Source organism: Nycticebus coucang, chromosome 2, assembly GCF_027406575.1.
Source record: "Nycticebus coucang isolate mNycCou1 chromosome 2, mNycCou1.pri, whole genome shotgun sequence".
Lineage (NCBI taxonomy): Eukaryota > Metazoa > Chordata > Mammalia > Primates > Lorisidae > Nycticebus > Nycticebus coucang.
In genome coordinates, this window is record NC_069781.1 from 180,744,641 (window position 1) to 180,757,102 (window position 12,462).

Sequence of the window (12,462 nt, forward strand, 5' to 3'; positions counted from 1 at the left end):
ACCACAGTACTCTAGGGGGGTGACAGAGTGAGGAGACTCAGTCTCAAAAAAAAAAGTCAGCATGCCTCGTAACATGCCCTAATCAGGGTGTCGTCCCCCCATACTTACCGGTTCCTCCTACACCTAAGGGAAGGGGATCATACAAGGTGGGGTCACTGGGGCCATCATGGAAATTTGATGGCAGCAATGTCTGGCCATGAGTAAGTGAATGGAATAAACTATGATACCGTCATAGCCTCAAACACTAGAGCTCGTTCAAAGAAAATGAGATGCGTCTATACGAGCATTTCCCTTGATGCACTGTTGATTACCTTCAGTTAGTCCCTGCACTCACAATTATATCAATTTCCTTGGTGTGGTTGCAAAACTACGCCTACGTACACATATCGACATATATGATTTCACATATATATGTGTCTATACAAAATTTTATCAAGAGAATATAGCTACACGTGCCCGTATATGTGTATGTGTTTGTCCACAGACAAAGAAGACAGTCTGGAAGAGTTCAGACCAAGCAGTTAATATAAACAGTGAGCACCTCCAAGGAGTGGGGAGGTGGGGAGGGAAATCTTCACGGCCTGTTTTATATATAATTCTGCATTATGAAAATTAGTTACATTGACTATGTATTACTTTTACAGCTAAAAATATATTAAAACATTAAACAAGGAAAAGCTCACAATGTAACAACTACATTTGTAAGGTACATCAAGGACCTCACAGATAATGACATTGAGAGCTGTTTTCAAGCCAGACTCGTTATTTATTTATTTTTTTTATTTTGAGATAGAGTCTCAGTATGTCACCCTGGGTAGAGTGCCGTGGTGTCACAGCTCACAGCTACTTCAAACTCTTGGGCTTAAGCGATTTTCTTGCCTTAGCCTCCCAAGTAGCAGACTCGTTATTTTTAGTTTTAAAATGTTTCTTAATGACTTTTGAACTTCCTCATTGCCAAGTACAAGGTCTAGAAATCAGAGTGTGGTGAGACCCTGGAACCTGCCCCTGTGCAGCCAGCTGCAGTGTACACTGGGTTGTCTACACTGGCGGTGAGACCTGAGTCAGGCAGGCCAAGGTGCAAGTGGGGAGGGGTGGGGTGGGAGGCGCCGGGCAGGCACACACCAGAGGGCCAGCAGGCACTGGCCCAGGGAGGTGGCACTTGGGAAGCTCAGTCCAGAAAGTGGAAGCCGTTCATTTCTGCTGGAAAGTAGCAACTAGACCACCCCAAGACGTGCCATTTTGGCATAAGGATTATTTGGAGCTGAAGATAGTTGAGAAGGAATACAAAAAAAGCTCCACCCTCCCCCATTTGCCTAAAAACAGGACATGCATTTCTTTTTTTTTTTTCACATTTTACAGTCTTTAATTAAGCACATAAAACTGCACTACTTAATATATTTCTCCATGAACTTTTTGTGAAACTCAGATCACAGTGTATCATTTACAAATCTTTTGTCTTTCTTCTGATCATCTACACCTTTTGCACAGTTCTTGAAGACAACATCGTCATCCCACCTTCTTTTAACTTTGAAGTTGGCCTGAGGCTGGGATGGGCCCGTGAGATTTAAGAGAGGATTTCCACTCAGAATATTCTCCATAAGAATCCTTTCTTCTTCGGCTTTTTGCTCTTGTTCCTTCCTGGCTTGCTCCTCAGCTCTTTCTTTTTTAATTTTTTCCAGTTCTGCAAGAAGAGCTGCAGTATCATCATCATCACTTTCTTCAAAATCTGCACCTTCTTCATCTGTTAGAGGGTCATCTGCATCAAGGTTGGCAGCAGGAATCTGGTCTAACCGAGGCTTTTTGGACACTGAAGAGGAGGTTGCATGTTCTCGGGTTGGACGATCTCTTTTTTTCTCTCTTGCAGCAGCTCTCTCTCTTTCTTCCAACTCTCTCCTCAAGTCACGGTTGCGCACCTCTTCAGGAGCATCCTGAGTTGTCTGTCTGTATTTTATCTTTGTATGAGAGGGTAGGTCTCTGCTTGAATACTGCTTCGAGGGTTGGCTCAAATCACCTTCTCCTTTTCCTCTTCCACCTCTGGCAGGTTCAAAAGTTGGCCTGGCTGCTGTGGTCATCTTTTACGTTTAGCCGAGGTCCGACGCTGCAGCCCCCGCAGACCATCCAGACACAATTACCGCTTTCCAGGACATGCATTTCTAAATGTTCCCCACCACTACACCACTATCTTTCTACCAAGAAGGACAGCAATTAGTCACCAGAGACAACCCTATTAGCCCACAAGAGGAATCTACATAAACTTTGCTAACCAGCCCTTAATCATCATTAGTTTCCCAACCTAGAAACACACAGTCCTTGGTCACTTCTCTGCAGATGTATTATTCTTTTGTTAAGATGCAATATGAACCCAAGTTCTTACTTCCCCTTGAGTTACCCATCTGTGCGTGCTCCTGGGTATACTTGCAATACTCACATAAATAAATTTCTATTTGTTTTTCTCTTGTTAATATGTCTTCCATTAGTGCAATTTATAGAGCATCCGCCAAGGATCCTAAGATAAGAAAAGGAAAAAGAAAAATTCTCCTCCCCTACCTTGGTATTTCAGGCAGAAAGCAATTTAATACAGGATACCAGGTGCTTGCAAAACTGATGGGCTGACTGGGGACAGCTCCAGGCTGTGGTAATGACCCCCAGATGCTACAGAACTGACACAGCAGGGGGGCCGCCACAGTCAGGAAGGCAGAGACTCAGAAAGCTTCCTCTGGGACTGCTGAGCAAGAGCACAGGCTCAGGTGCAACCCACGGGTCAAAACCCCAACCCACGGGAGGCTGAGGCAAGAGAGTCGCTTAAGCCCAGGAGCTGGAGGTTGCTGTGAGCTGTGTGAGGCCACAGCACTCTACCAAGGGGCATAAAGTGAGACTCTGTCTCTACAAAAAGAAAAAAAAAAAAAACTCCAACCCAGGGGTCAGAGCCCTCGTGGCAGCCTCTATACCTGCCTATAGAAAGAGACTGGACACCAGTATCCCCATGATCTTACGTGCCGAGAGAAAACAGACCACGGGGAGATGGCTTCTGCCTCCCTCCTGTCTTCCAAATCTCACTTGAACTCATTTAATTGGCTCCACCAAATCTGCACCCAGCACCCCAACTCCAGGAGAGTTTGGGTAATTCATTTTTAACTTTTCAGCATTGGCAGCACTAAAAGGAGTTGGGAATGAATGCTGAGTACCAAGAGTCATTGCCCAGGACAGCAACTACACTGCAAGATGCAGACAGGGCTTGAGAGATGCAGAATCAGGCCACGAGCCCTGACACCACACCCACAGGCCCAACCATGACCCCAGGCAGAGGTCAAGGGTCTCTACTTTCACCTCCGTGCAGCCATATAACTTCACTCCTGCAAGGCTCATGCTGGGATTATTACTGATAATCAAACTGTAGTAACCCTTCTGCATAGACGGGCTGCTGTTTGCCATGCATGCTGCTGGGTACTTCATCATTACATGCATTAGATATTTTGCAGCAACCTTATAAGACGCAGGCTGTTGTTCTTATAATTATTTAACAGGTGCTACCAAGGCTCAGAGAGCCTTTGCAACTTGCCCAAGATCACACAGCAAACGAACCCTATGACTTTGGCTGACTCCCTTCACTTCGGTTTTCTTTTTACATGAAGAGACAAATCTGTGCTTCCTAAACGCAGTTTGTTTGGCAGGCAATTGTTCCAGAATATAGAATGCATGGGGAGGTGAATAAGAAAAGAAATCATTTGCGGGGGAGGAACCAGAACCTAGGGTACTAAATGAGCCCCGTGCTCCCTCTCAGAGCTAACATTCTGTTCTGCAAGCATGTCTGCTCACTCCCTAGTCAACCGAAGCTGGGAGGACACCCAGGCGGGAAGTTACTACGGGCCCAGGAGTAGGGAGTGCCGGCTGGGGTGGGGGAGGGGTGCTGCTGCTTGGAGGATGCTCTGCCATCTTCCCCAAAGCAATCTGCAATATGGTCCCAGAGTTGCCATAGCAACTCCCCATCTGGGCTATTTAAATGAAATACAGGCAGCATCCTCTGTCTCCAGACTATTGTGACTTTGGAGAATGATTCCTTCAACAAATATTTAACAGTGTCACTGAGGGGTGACAAGCTCCCATGCTTACAGGAACCAGGCAGTGAACATAAAGGACCTAATGGCAGGATGAGGGTGAGATTAAGTGCATCACTGGGGGCCAGAGGGCCCTGGAGCGTGCACCCTCCTCACCCACCGTCTGTGCAGGCAGCCATAACTCAGCCTTACCCTCTTGTTCCTCTGCAGGAAGGCAAAGCACAGGCCGGTGGATCTTCAGATTTACCAAGAATAATTGAAAGGTGGACTTTTATGTGAAAATATTTCCATCTTTGAATGTTGCAAACCAATTCAAAATTTGGGGTGGGGGTTCTGGGCACTGTTGTGCAGGTGCTGCACTGCACAACTCTGGGGTACCAGTTGCCTGTTTAATCGAGCAGCTCCCTACACTAGTGTGCAGTCCTGTCCCATCCAAAGGCCAAACCCAGCTTGCATGTCACCAGCTTGCCAATCCCAACTTTCTAAATATACAGCCATAGAGGTGTGGCTAAATAAATTATTGTATAATATGAGCCATCCAATATGAGCCAAAAAAAAAAAAAGGCAAATAGTATTCATCGATGTACAAAAGTATTCACCATACATTGCTGAGTGAAAAGAGCAGGCACAAAAATAGAGTACAATCTTGATTTTTAAAAATAAAAATGTATATACTGCATTTAAAAGTCTGCCAGGCAGGCGGTGCCTGTGGCTCAGTGGGTACGGCGCTGGCCCCATATACTGAGGGTGGCGGGTTCAAACCCAGCCCCCGCCAAACTGCAACCAAAAAAATATCCGGGAGTTGTGGTGGGCACCTGTAGTCCCAGCTACTCTGGAGGCTGAGGCAAGAGAATCGCCTAAGCCCAGGAATTCAGATTGCTGTAAGCTATGTGACGCCACGGCACTCTACCGAGGGCAATAAAGTAAGACTCTGTCTCCATAAAAAAAAAAAAAGAAAGAAACCAGAAAAGTCTTCCAGGCTGTGATGGCAGTTACCTCTGAGAGCTGGAAGATAAGATCATTTTTTACCTCCCTCTTCTTTATTTCTATTTTCTCAATATTTTTATGACGTCATGTAACACTTATTTAAAAAATTAGGCCAGCGCAGGGGTTCATGCCTGTAATCCCAGCACTTGGGAGGCCGAGGTGGTGGATTGCCTGAGCTCACAGGTTTGAGACCAGCCTGAGCCAGAGAGCGAACCCCGTCTCTAGCTGGGCTTTGTTGCGGGCACCTGTAGTCCCAACTACTTGGGAGGCTGAGGAAAGAGGATCACTTGAGCCCAAGAGTTTGAGGTTGCTGTGAGCTGTGATGCCACAGCATTCTACCAAGGGTGACCAAAAAAAAAAATTATTAAAAAAATTAAGTTCAGGGCTTAGCACCCATAGCATAGTGGTTACAGTGCAGGCCAGATGCACTGAGGGTGGCGAGTTCAAACCTGGCCCTGGCCTGCTAAACAACAATGACAACTGCAACAATAAATAAAAATAATAACTGGGCATTGTGGCGGGTGCCTGTAGTCCCAGCTACTCAGGAGGCTGAGGCAAGAGGATGGCTTGAGCCCAAGAGTTTGAGGTTGCTGGGAGCTGTGATGCCACATCACTCTACCTAGGGCAGCAAAGTAAGACTCTGTCTCAAAAAAAAAAAAAAAAACACCTAATAAAATGGAATCAAAGTTTCATTTCTATCAAGAAGGAAGAGGGTGGGGCTGTGGTCAAAAGGAAAGGTTCTCAAACATTAGCATCATCTGAGCGTGTTTTCACTACCCACCCTCCTGAGTCACCAGAGTCACGCGCTCTCCGTCCCAGGTGCACCTGGCCTAGGGTGGGACTGGTGGATTTGCCTTTCAAACAAGCTTCCATGGTGGGAATGCTGGGCCCCTCAGACTACACACTGGAGAAAGCGTGATTAGGCTCCATCATTAGAGGACCTAAGACTCCCCTGGCAAACTTGCTAATCGTGCAGATTCTGGGACCTGTCCCCAAAGATGGTGACTCACTCACTGGGTCTGGAGTGGGGCCCAGGAAATCTGCATTTTGGTAAATATGGGGGGTGGTTTGCTGCAGGAGTTCTGGGAAGAGGCTTTGAGAAGCACAGCTCTAGAAGTTATGCTGGGTTGTTGTGTTCATGGCTTTGTGGCGCGAGCCCGTTTAGGTGGCATCTACTTGTTATTTGAGCAGTAACTGGGCTTCTACCTTTGGAAGGAGCTGGGGAGCAGGACAGATGTGTGAGACATGTGCCTGTCCCCCGGCTTTCCACAGGGATGTCGGGGATCAAGGTGAGGGGCATCTGAGGAGGCCCGGGAGCTGGGTACAGGGAAGAAGGAGATGAGGGCCCCGGGCGTGGGCCCCAGGTCCTGAGGAAAGCAGGCTGGGGCCCTGGGCACCCTTGGGGACATCCTTCCTCTTGGTCTTTCAAACCAGCACTTTCGTTTACAGCAGCAACCAGCTGCATGTCAGTGTATGAATCTTCAAACACAAACCCTGCGCTGCTGAGCAGTGCCCATCCTGTCTCCTTGACTGCACTGCTGGGAGAAGCCATGTTCCTCTTTTTTTTTTTGCAGTTTTTGGCTGGGGCTGGGTTTGAACCCACCACCTCTGGCATATGGGGCCCATGCCCTGCTCCTTTGAGCCACAGGTGCTGCCCCCATGTTACCTTTAGTTTTAGCTTCCCCCGACTCTTCCACCAGCTTACTTTATTTCTTTTTCTTTTTCTTTTTCTTTTTTTTAGAGACAGAGTCTCACTTTATCACCCTTGGTAGAGTGCTGTGGTATCTTAGCTCACAGCAATCTCCAGCGCTTGGGCTTAGGCGATTTCTCTTGCCTCAGTCTCCTGAGTAGCTGGGACTACAGGCGCCCGCCACAACACCCAGCTATTTTTTGTTGCGGTTTGGCCAGGGCCGGGTTTGAACCTGCCACCCTCGGTATATGGGACCGGCACCCTACCCACTGAGCTACAGGCACCGCCCCCCACCGGATTACTTTAAATCAAGTCACCTACTCCAGGTGGGCTGGGTGCACTATGTAAATTCCCTGTTTGTCTGTTTAAAAAACATCATTTCTGTTGTGTTCTTATTTTTTTGAGGCAGAGTCTCACTTTGTCCCCCTGAGTAGAATGCTGTGGCATCATAGCTCACAGCAACCTCAAACTCCTTGGCTTAAGCAATCCTCTTGCCTCAGCCTCCAGGGCAGCTAGGGCTACAGGCACCCACCACCACACCTGGCTATTTTTTCTTTTTTTTTTTTTTTGTAGAGACAGAGTTTCACCTTATTGCCCTCGGTAGAGTGCCGTGGCGTCACACAGCTCACAGCAACCTTCAACTCCTGGGCCTAGGCAATTCTCCTGCCTCAGCCTCCCCAGTAGCGGGGACTACAGGCGCCCGCCACAACGCCCGGCTATTTTCCTGTTGCAGTTTGGCCAGGGCCGGGCCCGAACCCGCCACCCTCGGTACATGGGGCCGGCACCCCGCTCACTGAGCCACAGGCACCGCCCACCTGGCTATTTTTTAAAGATGGGGTCTTGCACTTGCTCAGGCTTGTCTCAAACTCATAAGCTCAAGCAATCCACCCACCTCAGCCTCCCACCGTGCTAGAATTACAGGTGTGAGCCACCACACCTGGCCTAAAAAAGCATTTCTAAACTTCTGTATTCCAGACAGAAGATCCTGTAATAAAATCCCACCTACTCATTACACAGACACAAACCTTTTATGGTTTCTATTTCCTTCAGCTCTTTTAAAAGTGAGTGAGCCCAGGGACACGGAAGCCCCACTGAGTGCCTGCCCACTGTCCCTCCCGAGCTCACTCGATGGACTTCTGCTCACATGTGTAAGTTCATGACCAGTATTGCGAGATCGTGTTTGAAAATTTAACCCAAGTGCTATCACTGTGCCCTTGTCGTTGTGAAAGTCTCCTTCACGGCTACCTTTATGCCTGGGACTTATCAGAAGCATCTCCACCTGTCTTGCCTGTGCACACCCTCCCTGTCTTGGCACGTCCTTGGCAGTCACCACAGACACAGGAACCGCTGGGGACAAGCCAAGGAGCAAAGAACAGCCTGTCGATGTCTACTGAGTTCTCTGGACTTACCCAACGTAACCCAGGCCAGGTTCCAGCTCCCAGCTCAAAGGGGACTGTTGATTCTCTCAGCCCCGTCCCCAGCACAGGTAGACAAGACAGCCCTCACCAGGCCCACAGGGGGCAGGGGATCCTCTCAGCACAGCCCTATGTGCCCTGAGCCTCAAGGCAGCGCCTGTCTCTCCTGCCCCGCCTGGAAGGAGCCAAAGTCCCACGCCTGCCACCTGAAGAGAGCATGGCAGAGCTCAGCCCCGCAGCATACACCGGCTTCCCCAGCCCCCCTCCTGGTGGCATCTTAAGACTTCTAGAGATGATTAAAAGAGAGGAGGAGTCAGACTAAGAGGTTCAAGCTCCCAGGGGTGGAGGAGCTGGACAGGTGGCTGCCCTCCAGGGGCAGGACTAAGGACAGAGCCTTAGGACTAAGGACAGAGGTGGGAACCTCCTGACCTCCGCCTGGTTCAGGGTATACCAGATCTGACTTCTGTCTGAGCAGGTCTGGATTCTGTGTGTGCCTTGGAGAGCTAGGCCAGGCCCCACTTCCTCCCTGCTCAGGGAAGGGGAGGAAGGAAAGCCCAACTCAGCCACCACTTAGTGAGCACCTATGACATGTGCGGCCCCATGCCAGGCACTGGGGACATGGCTCCTGCCCTGCAAAGGTGCACAGCAGTGGGGGAGGGGAGGAAGCAATGGCAGAGGGAAGAGGGCACATTAGTTCCCGGAACTGCCATGGTGAAGGACCACAGGCCGGGGCTACACAACAGAAGCTTGTTCTCTCATGATTCTGGGGGTCAGAAGCCCAAAATCAAATGTCAGCAGGGCCGTGCTCCCTCAGGAGGCTCCAGAGGAGGATCCTTCCTGCCTCCTGCAGCTCCTGGGAGTGCCAGGAATCCCTGAGCTCATAGAAGTCTCGCTGCAGTCTCTGTCCCCATTGTCACATGGTCTCCACTCCTCTTTCTCTCTCTCCCCATCTCTGTCTTGACTCTCCCTGTGATGCCTGTCATGGAATTTAAGGTCCATTTAATTACATCTGTAAAGTCTCTTTTTTCAAATAGGGTCATGCTCCAGGTTCTGGGACCTGGTCGTATCTCCTGGGAACCACCTTTCAGCTCACTTCACAGGGGTGGGCGGACACCTGCTAGAAAAGGCAGACCAGGAGGGACCAGAGTGTGGCCTTCAGAAACATGAAGGAAAGACAGCAGGATCCAGATGGGGACGTGTGAGGAGGGAGGTGGCAAAGTCCCTCCTGGAGAGACAAACAAGACTCCGTGGGAGGAGTGCAAACCTGGTCCTGGGGGCGGGAGGTGCTCCTGGTTGACATGCACCTGCTGTTTGGAGAGTGACATCCTCTCCCAAATCTAGGATACACATTTCTGATGGGCAAGAAAAGATTCAAATATAAGACACGATCCTAAAGGAATAAAAAGCTCCAAAAATGTTTTTCTCTTGGTTTCATGACTTAAGTATTTATATCCAAGCAACAATGGACTCCTACAGGCCCCTGGGCTGTTGGGGTCCAGAGCAGCTGCAGACTGTGTGGTAGGGGGAGCCAAGCCCTTCATGGGGTGAAGTTCAAGTGCATATGTGCCAGGGCCACCAGCCCCCTGTCTTGCTCTGCCCCTAAGGCAGGAACTGCCCCAGGTATGGGGTCTGTAACTCCTTCCTTCTGCACCAGAACGGAAGTTCTCAGGGGTGGCTTGGATTCCACACACAGCTGGGCCTTGTCTGACACACTGCCCAGGCTGCAGACTCAGAATTAACTTTATTTTTCTTTGAAGTTCCTAGGAAAGGTCACATTGCACCTGTTCTTTGGCCAGATTTGCATGTGGCTCTCAGCCAAACCCTGGACTTCTCTTTCTCTGAGATTCTGGCTTCTAAGGCTGTGACTCAGCACGTCTGACCAAGCCAGGGAGAATTGACTTTTGGGCAATTTCCCTGACTGAATGACACATCCAGGTCTTTCTTGGAGGGTAACCTTGCTGGGGTCCGTGAGATGCCTCTGGAACTTTCCTTTGCTGTCCTCTCAGCTGAGGGAAAGCCTGGCTGTGGCAGTCACATAGTCAGGGCACTGTGGCCACGGCGGGGGGTGGGGAAGGACTGCCTGGCCCTACTCCTCTGTGTGGACCGCAGCCCATTGCTGGAATCCCCACTCCACCTGCCTGCAGCCTAGAGGGACCACCAGCCAAGGGGCTCTTCACCCAGCTGCTCCCTCTGGCACTGCACGTTGGTGCTCACTCACTCTTCCGTTCATACCTGTGAGTCCCCTAGCAGGGGCGGGAGAGAGGCTGGAGCCCAGCACGGCCTGAGTTCAAATCCTGACTCAGCCACTCCCTAGGTGGGTGTGGGAGACTGTATTTCTGTTCACAAATATTTGGTGACTCTCCTTGCAAGCGATGTGTTGCATCCCTGCCCCAATGAACTGCTGGACTTTGCACAGCTGCCCACCTAGTCCTGGTACCCTCAGGGAGGTCAAGCATGCCACCTAAGGACATACACCCTGGAATGGTGCAGCTAGGACTCAAACCTTTTCCTTCACACCCCCACCCACTTCCCATCAGAGGTCTAAGAGCCATGTCCCCCCACCAACTCACAAGACCCACCCAAGGGTCAGCCTGCTCTGGTGTTTGCGGTTACAGGCCTGACAGTAGGAGCAGAAGGGCTCTGTCCCTGCCTTGGTGTTATGCCTGGGGCTGCTCACAGCCTCAGCCCTTTCCCAGAACAAGGACAGTCTTCTGGGACTATGCTGAGTCACTGTCCTAACATTAGCAGGTGACATCATACTGGGCTCTTTACAAGGCTCATCCCATTTAGCCCTTATGATAAATTCAGGAGGTAAATGCTGTCATCATGGTCCCACTTTACAGACCAAGAAACCAAGACTCAAACAGGTGACAGAACTGGCCAAGATCCCTTGGCTAGTAACATAGACTTCAGACTCCAGCCTGATCCAGAGCTGAGCTCTGAGGCCAGTGCAGCCACCTGGGCCTCTCCGGTTGCCTGGCAGTGACCTTTTCTATTCCTGTTTTTCCCTGTTCTGTGGCTAAGAAATGCAGAACAGGGAGCCTATACTGAGAACAGCCCATCCTAGGGGGACTGCAGGGGAACTTAGGCGACCTCCCCCCAGCCAGGGCAGTGCCCTAGATGGGCCCCTCCCTCTAGTCCCAGATAACCGCTGGGGTATAAATGCCCATGGGGGAGAAGTTGAGAAACAAAAGCATCCCCTGGGCTCAATCAGCCAGGAACAGCAGCCTCCCGGGAGGGCACAGCGTAGATACTCTAGTGATCAGTTCTTTCATCCTGTACCCCAGGCTGGTACTTGGTTTTAGTTAAGTGTGATACTTTTAAGGAAGGCCACAACATTCTTGCCACCCCTCTCATTGATAGACAGGGACCCCATCCCCTCCCCTTGACAATGGGGGGAGGCTTATGACCACTTTCCCCAAAAGTGGACAATAGGAATGTGCCACATGTAAATGGTCTGATCCACAGCCCAGCTGGGCTCACCAACCACACGAGAGGCCCAGCGTGGATGTCCAGCTCAGCCAACCTGCCCCAAACCTACCTGCTGGTGAGAGTCGCCCAGCTGAGCCCTTCCCCAGTGACTGCCCCCCAAAACCAAGGGCAAAATAGTATCATTGTTTTACAGCATTTAGTTTCATGGAGTAATTCCTTACACAGCAGTAGTGACTGGAACAGCTATCAAATGAATAAATAAATTAAGAGCGTATATAAGCAAGGCCCAAATTGGGCGGCAGCCAGACCCTAGCAGAGGTAGGGCCAGTGGAGCAGTTTCAGGCACATCACCAGGCATCTGCTAGGTGCTAGGTCCAAGAGATAAAAGGATAGAGGTGAAACCTCTCTGCCTTCTAGATCTCAAAACCCCACCAGACCTCCAGCAAAGGCCCAAACTGTCCTTTTTCAATTAAAGCCAAACTTTCGGACATACAGGAGGCCTTGGGTGGGCCACCCCTGGAAGACAGTGTCCGCACCCCCATCCCTTCCCCACTTTCACCCTCTCTCTCCTCTGCTCCCTGAGTTCTCAGCTCAGGTGCCACTCCCTCAGGGTAGCCCTCCTTGATACCTCAACCAGGTGCAGAGACTTGGAAATCTCTTACAAAACCTGAGCTTTTTTTTTTAGAGATGGGGTCTTGCTCTTGCTCAGGCTGCTCTCGAACTCATGAGCTCAAGAAATCCACCCACCTCAGCCTCCTAGCGTCTAGGATTAAAGGTGTGAGCCACCATGCCTGGCCTTTGTTTGTTTGTTTATATTTTTAAATTTATTTTTTTATTGACAAGTGATAACTATACCTATGGCGTACAGTGTGATGTTTTGGTA

At 50.0% G+C, this 12,462-nt stretch overlaps 1 protein-coding gene across 1 annotated transcript; it reads right to left on the reverse strand.

Annotated features, from left to right (window-relative positions):
• Positions 1-1,351: 1,351 nt before the first annotated feature.
• On the reverse strand, positions 1,352-2,158 carry LOC128560099 (spliceosome-associated protein CWC15 homolog). Its single transcript, XM_053553598.1, has one exon. The coding sequence runs from the start codon at positions 2,070-2,072 to the stop codon at positions 1,428-1,430; it is 645 nt and encodes a 214-aa protein (XP_053409573.1). The 5' UTR covers positions 2,073-2,158; the 3' UTR covers positions 1,352-1,427.
• Between the last annotated feature and the right edge of the window lie 10,304 nt (positions 2,159-12,462).

Coding starts and splice junctions, on each gene's coding strand:
- LOC128560099 (XM_053553598.1), bottom strand. CDS start 2,072: ATGACCACAGCAGCCAGGCCAACTTTTGAACCTGCCAGAGGTGGAAGA.